Raw genomic sequence first — 7,329 nt, forward strand, 5'->3', positions numbered from 1 at the left:
GACCCAGCGAGATCTAATCCACCCGAGAGATCTGTGGTTAACGTTTTAAGGCACCGAGGGTGGACCCCAGGGGCCCTCACGACATTCCACCGTGCTAACTCCCACAATTGCGAGCACGCTATAAAACCGCTACCCCGAAATCGTCGTCCAGTGCCGCCCCCTTTGCCAACATTTCGTTGCTAGACCGACCATTCACCCTCGAGTCGCAAGTCCATCTACTGGAGAAAGGTATAACGACCTCGACGAGAAGGTATCGTAGATAATTTCGGTAAAATATAATATTTCGTTTAATAAGTTATTCGTTAAACAAGAAACGAAACTTCCCTGGGAATCCTATATATCTTCTTAATTTTATCGAATATTCATTTCGATTAGTAGCATCGATTTAACAGAGAACATTTTCTTCGTGGATAGTCGGAAGTCGAACCCGTTCTATTTTCTAAGAATTTCGAAATTCCAAGTGTCGCTTAATTTGCCTATTTAACGCAAAACCGTAAAAGATAAACGTACGACTTACGAGACAGCTTATTGACAGACTAATATTGTTACATAGTTGGCAGATTATTGCGCAAAAGATCCAAGGTCGATACTCCCGGTTCGTCCCTTTTCTCCGCTTGAAAAGAAACGAAACGTTTGTTCGCTTTTTAGGGTGATTTCAGCGTTGCGGTTAGGAAGTCGCTGGAAACTCTTGTTTCATGGCGTGCGCGATTCCGAAGAAAGGAACTGCCAGTGGAGACAACGAGGGCAGACAATGTTGCCGTTGATGAAAGAGAAAAATGACACTGGGATCGAAATTTCGGGCTATTTGGAAGTAGCAGCGTTTTTATCGTGGAATCCGACGATTGTGGGAACCACCGAAGCTGCTCTAATTTCGGAAGCATCAGTCGGTTTAATCGCTTTAAATACCGCGATTTCTTTTTATGTACTTGAAACGAGTACGTCGTATCTTGTTAACGTTGGAAGAAAAACCGGATCGACGTTTTTCAATAAACTTTGCAACGCTCTTTACGTTAGTTAATAATATCTCATGCGCATTTCGTACATAGCGTGGTTATAAATGTAGTCGATTGTACATACGTCGATTAGAAATTAAATTGCGCAAGATCGTTCGAGATATACGACATTCGCGGTGTTGTTAAAAAGCGACTTCAAAAAACTTTTCGCAGATAAATAACAGCGACGATGAATTTATCAGATACCGGTGGATGGGCCGTCTCGGCGATTGCCGCTAATATCGTTATGCATACAAAGTCGTGTCTAAATCGACTGATCGCAGGAAGCGATAAACGCCGTTGCAGATCAGTAGGCGTTCCTCAAGTTGAATCGCAATCTGTCGCGTGATACACGTGTATGATAAAGTTACAACTTCGCCCAGAGCGTATCGCTGGTACTTATCAATTATTTGGAACTAACAGAGGCTCGAGCTCTGCTTCTCAAATTTGATAATTTACTCCCCCGAACCGATCCAAAAATCTTCCAAGTCTTTGTGGAAATTTTTTGCATTTAAAAGAGTTTCGTCGTTGTTAAAATAATTTAAATATCGTTACTTGTAAAATATTGCCATTTAAGGGATAAGAACCACGCGAAATAAATCGTATCACAATGTTAGAAAATTTCGCCTGACGTTCGTCTCAATCAGACAAATTGCTTCGTCCTATCGCTCTCGTCAAAAACTAAATACCCAGGAATCGAGCGTTTTGGAGGCGTTCCCAAATCAGGGGACTGTCCTCGATTAGAAAAAACGATTAGTCTTCTCCGTGGGACAAGTCACGGTGGACTTGCCGCGATACCAGGAACCGTAATGCCGTGATTATTGTAATTAAATCGCCCCCGAAGGCATCGGTAAAGGGTACGAAAAGAACCTCTTCCATCCATCTCGCATCCTTTCTCTTCCATCAAATACATAGTATTTCTGTCCTCCTTCCTTCCAGTCTCTTCTCTCTTCGCTTCGGCTACCTGCATCCTGATGTATCTCTTTTGTATCCTTTCTTTCATTCGAACCTTATCGAGGATTTCGACAAGGTTGCAATTATCCTTCACACTCTGCTTGATGATCATGGATAGATAAATCGTTATGATTGCGAAATTGCGGGGAAAAAGCAACGATATTTGTCGAAGGCGGTGCAGTTTTCGTAAGATCTCTACCTTGAGAAGGAGAAAACCGAGATCAAGTTTCTTATAACACAAGCATATTTTCTTTCTATCTTTACCTTTATTCCCCAACAACGCGGTCCCTCGATTTATATAAGCCGTAAATGCGCCCTCCCGATTGTATCTATTATATGTCCCTAGAAGAAGGAAATTGACACCGAAAATATTAATTAATCCGGTCGAAAAAGAGAAGACCGATCGCACACAATGACTCAAAGTTATCGCGATGATCGAGAAACATGTATGTAGGTCAGTTGGGACTGTTTACTCGATTTTTCATTAGGTATACTTTACTGTCCCGGAGGGGTGCGAGAATTAATTAAAGTTAAACAAGACTAACTGCCAAGCAAGCAGGTTAACTGCCGACAGTTGTTGGGAAAACGTGATATTTCGACAAGTGGAGAATGTGAGAAGGTCGACAATGTACACAGTGAGTGGACAGAGGATGTGCCGTTCCTCCTTCTTTTGCTAAATTCTCGGCCAGAAAATTGAAAAAGCGTATGGTGGCACACGCGCGATTGCCATTTTATTATAACTATGGAAAAAATTTGAAAACGTTGACGTTTTCGAAAAATCGTTACGTTAATCTGTCAATGTAAATTATACGAAGATAAACGAGTTATCTTATTCTTTGTGACAGAGTAATATTCTATATCTACATCTATATTCTGGCATAGTATATAGCATATAGTGGCTTAACTTTATTACTTGCAATTATTTTTCAAGTATACGCGGTACAATGAAATTTTTTTGCAGAAATTGCTCGGTATCGATAATGTACGGGTTCCGAATAAAATAGTATTTTGTAGAACGTGTACTTGAGAAAATGATAAAGTGATACGATTCGTTCTTTATATATAAATACGCTATTACATGCTTCGCTGGTGCGAGGCACACACAACTTTAGCGAATTAACGTTTTGTATCGATAACGCTGGATCAAAGGAACGTATTAATGACTTTTGTACAAATTAAACTCATTAAATATATCGTAGTATATAAAATATGTAAAAAGAAAAAATAGGACGCAACGGAATAACGAGTAATTAAAATATCAGATTGCCATTTTGTTTCAATTGATCTCTATTTTCAATCGATAACAATAATATTTAAATATACATTAGAATAGACTAGGGCGACAGTATCCTTCTATTTATTTTTTGGTATAACTACGCGCTAGCACACTCATCCACTCGCAATATCCGAACGTTTCGATTACCGAAATCGGAACACCGACAGTATCGTTACGCATTGAGGAGAAGGGAAGATATATATAAAAAAAAAAAGAAAATAATAATAATAGGCAAAATTACAACTACGAAAGTAATTTCAACGAGAATAATAATCGATTCACTCTCTCTACACCGTTTCGCGTTGGAGTTACTTCAAGTACCGTCATTCACAGATACGATCTTGTACTTTATCGCAAATCGTTAATTAAAAGAGTACTTCAACGTCCATTAAACACTTCCGCTACTCTCGCAATTTCTCTAAAATCTTGGACACCTACGAAAATGTCTGGTATGTCTTGGATCAACTAACTCGTAACTTGTAACTCGTTCGCTCGCACCGTACAAATTCGTGGGCAGATTTGAAAAACCAAAAATTTCTGACGCAACCCTTGCTCGAGTTTATTTACAACGGTGTTAAATTAATGGTAACGCGTTGGAATCACCGGCGAGGGAGCTTCGCAGCCATTAGGTAAGAGGCCCGAAGGAATATGTATCGCGACAACCGTGTCGCGATCGTGTCAGGTATATAAACTATACGAGTATGTAGAAGACGTGGGTGGTCCAGAGGGCGAGAAGCGGGACGGGCGTCTTTTTCTTTCCTAGATTAAACGAGAGAACGGCGAAGAAGCAGACACAGAGGTGAAGAGGGGGCAGCGATCTTTGGGACTATTTACAGGGCAATGGTGAGAAGAAAGGTGGTGCGCAGGCAACTACCGGGATGTGTCCCTTTCGGTTTATCTGATCGAGAATTCCTAATTTTAGGAGAGGAAAATAGGGGCAGTGGCACGAAGGGTATACACACAGGTCAGGAAACTCGATTTACGTCTGGATAGAGGAAGAACACCTTGCGGCTTCCTGGGACAGATTCTTGTCTGCCCTTGCAGTAACCAATTACTTTGACGCCTCCAGAGATATACCACCGACGCCTCCTTATTCACGACCTGAAAACATACGTACGTTTCACTGGCCGTTCTAACGGTTAGGATTTCCATTTCTCCGAGCTATCTTATCGCGTGTGATTAATTTTTTCAATCCCGTTTTTAAAATCCCGTTTCGAGTAACATTAGACACACTCGGTATGAAAACGTATAGAAACGTGCATTTATTCGTCGAGTGTTCGATCGATCTTTGGTTAAGCGTAAAGTTTGTATAATCCTGAAAGGTAGAAACAAAGATAGAATCTACCAGGTATACTATTCGCAACGTAATTACATGCGGTTAAAGTTACAAAGGAAATGTTACAGTTGAACTGTTACATGTTTTCCAAATACTCGTCATCGCAAATAATAAATAAGTAAAGGTATAAACTATAATTAGTAGTGGATAATATGTCTAATCGCGATACATATGCCTTCGAGCAATTAGCTACTATTTTACAGTTAAATATAGGTACACCCTTATTTACAGGTAACTGGAGAAAGAAGGATAAGCTTCGGCCGTTCTTTCCCCTTCGCAACACATACGAAATCTAATTAAATAACTTAAGCGCAGAAACTATATTTACAACGCGACGTACAAATACACTTGTAACGAACGTGTTTCGACCGGGAATCGTGATCGATCATGGCGAAAATATATAATTTAGCCTTCTTGCGATTAATTATATTCGATGTCACGATACTTGTGATAACTGAAACTACATTTCAGTAATAATAGGAAATTTTATACCGAAGTCCGAACGAAACACGTTGTACATTTCGCGAAAAAATAAGATCGGCGATTAAAAAAAAAAACATAAAAGGAATCGAAAGAGCAGACAATTTAACGCCTCATAATATCTTCTATACTAAAACCTAATTTAGGAGCGGTGGTGCTGGTCCTTTGAATCGGGATCAGGTTGGTCACCCTTTCCGCCATTTGTCTAACGCTCGCGGAAGAGTCGATCTTCGATTCCGATGCGACCGGAGTTTCGACTCTCAAATCTTGCGGCACGTCCGTGTGCGTGAGAAGATGCGTTTTCAGGTTGCTTCTTTGGTTGAAGCTTCTCGCGCAAACTGGACATTTGTGTGGCGATTCCTCCATGTGCAGAATCTTGTGAACAGCCAGAGTTCTACTCTGACAAAATCCTTTTCCGCATTCGCTGCACTTGAAGGGTTTCTCCTTGCTATGGATATATCTGAAAAAGAAAACAACTCTTTTTTTCTATTATCCCGTCGCTTTCTCCCATTTTCTTTCTCTCCTACGGAAAAACGACGCGGCTATCGACAGGGTCGAGTCTTAGTCAAATATCGCTGTGACCAAATCCTAATTACGATTGTTATTGAGATTCGCCGATCGATTACGATCGAGTTCGTTTGAAGCGTTCCGCTTCGAGATAAGCTTGTCGGGAACTGATAAGTGATACAGCTATACTTGGCAGATGTTCTTACGTCAAGGTCCGTAAAAAAACGACACTTAAAGTTTGGGCTATTCCGATTGGAGAATCAACGTGAAAAGATGAGGAACGAAGAACGCTTGACAGAAGCTAATTGTTCGTGATCTAGAAAAATACCGTCGTCGGTATTTGTAGATGTTTCTATCGTATTGCAAGATGCCGCGCTAACATCGCTATACGCATCGATCCAGAAACGAATTTGCCGAAGCGTGGTAACGAAACGCTACTATACGTAGCTAGGAATAAAAATTTGTACGAGGTATTAATTACACAACGACAACTAAATTTGATTGAAAATATACATGTATTTCGTACTTCGTACAATCTTATGTAACAAATCTCATTGTATATCCAATTCGTACACTCAAAATCCACCTCGTATTTTCAAACTCAACGGGACAAAAGATTCGCTGGCAACAAACACCACGATACCAAATTATTATTCTTAGATTTACTCAATAACTTATTCTTAATACTTGTGGAAAAATGCGTTTGCGGCAAACTCACCGATGATCTCTCAGATGATCCTGCCTGCGAAAGGCTTTCCCACAGATGTCACAAGAGTACGGTCTCTCGTCCGTGTGAGTTCTCTCGTGAATCAGCAGATTGTAGCTCTTGGTGAACTGTCTGTTGCAGAATTTGCAAATAAACTGCTTCTTCGGTCTTTGACCGGGCAACCTTCTCGCAAGGAACGAAGCGGGAGGCGGTACCGGAAGCGCTGGATGTACGCCCTGATGACCTTGTTGATGATAAGAATGAGGAGACGGAGTCTGCGGGCAACAACCCCTGACAGCCAGTAGCGCGGCACCTCTCAGCCAATTATCGAGAAACGCTGCCTGGTAGCTCTGTCCCGTCGAATGTTGTTGTCCGAATCGTGCGCTCAGTTGCTGAGACCTGATCCACCTGGGCGATGTGATTTGCAACTGTTGCTGCTGGTGCATCGATCTGTCCAACGTGGGCGGTGTATGCGGCGGTGTCAACGGTTCCATTTTGGTCTCCATCGTTCAACGAAACTCACAAAAACAATCCGTCACACACAGAAAACAACAATCCTTCCCCTCGAACTGTCTGTTAAACGTCGATCACTCTAGTTACTCCGTACGATATCGATGTCTTTTACATCGATTTCGATACTCGAAAGTTCCTGTGTAACATATCCAACGAGCGTTCGACCTACGGTGTGTGTTTCTTCGCGATCTTCTGTACTATTACTTCGCTACGAAAAAAGGAAGACTACGTTGACTCGAGAGTCGACACGATACTAAATACCGACAGACAGTCGTCGAGGTTCCAGTTCAGGATCGGCAGTTACCTGGCGTCAAGGAGACACGGTGGCTCCTCCTACCGTACTCTGAACGTTGGATACGCCGGTTGGTGGCTCGACTTCCACAGGGGCGGAGCTTCCGGGTCAGGGTGACCCCTCCGGGCGTCGCGACGCCAGTCCAGTCGTACTCCTAACGTCCCGCGTCACTCACACACCGAAGACAACTACACGGCATCACGCCGCCACCGGGCGTCCGGTTCGCGCTGCCGCTTTTACACTCCCCGTAGGGGGATGCGCGCACCCGCGGCA

The 7,329-nt window shown here is 42.3% G+C and overlaps 1 protein-coding gene across 1 annotated transcript; it reads right to left on the reverse strand.

The window, feature by feature from the left end:
* Nucleotides 1-2,145: 2,145 nt before the first annotated feature.
* Nucleotides 2,146-7,022, reverse strand: LOC100645061 (protein odd-skipped). The gene is made up of 2 exons (XM_003400309.4): nt 6,264-7,022; nt 2,146-5,498 (listed from the first exon to the last, which is right to left on the reverse strand). The coding sequence occupies exons 1-2, from the start codon at nt 6,755-6,757 to the stop codon at nt 5,144-5,146; spliced, it is 849 nt and encodes a 282-aa protein (XP_003400357.1). The 5' UTR covers nt 6,758-7,022; the 3' UTR covers nt 2,146-5,143.
* Nucleotides 7,023-7,329: the final 307 nt, after the last annotated feature.

This window comes from Bombus terrestris, chromosome 13 (genome assembly GCF_910591885.1).
Source record: "Bombus terrestris chromosome 13, iyBomTerr1.2, whole genome shotgun sequence".
In the NCBI taxonomy this organism is placed as follows: Eukaryota; Metazoa; Arthropoda; class Insecta; order Hymenoptera; family Apidae; genus Bombus; species Bombus terrestris.

Excerpts from the sequence above, each read along its gene's own strand:
- LOC100645061 (XM_003400309.4), bottom strand. The coding sequence starts at position 6,757 with ATGGAGACCAAAATGGAACCGTTGACACCGCCGCATACACCGCCCACG. Across the intron at positions 5,499-6,263 it reads GATCATCTGAGAGATCATCG|ATATATCCATAGCAAGGAGA; the intron begins GTGAGTTTGCCG and ends TTTCTTTTTCAG.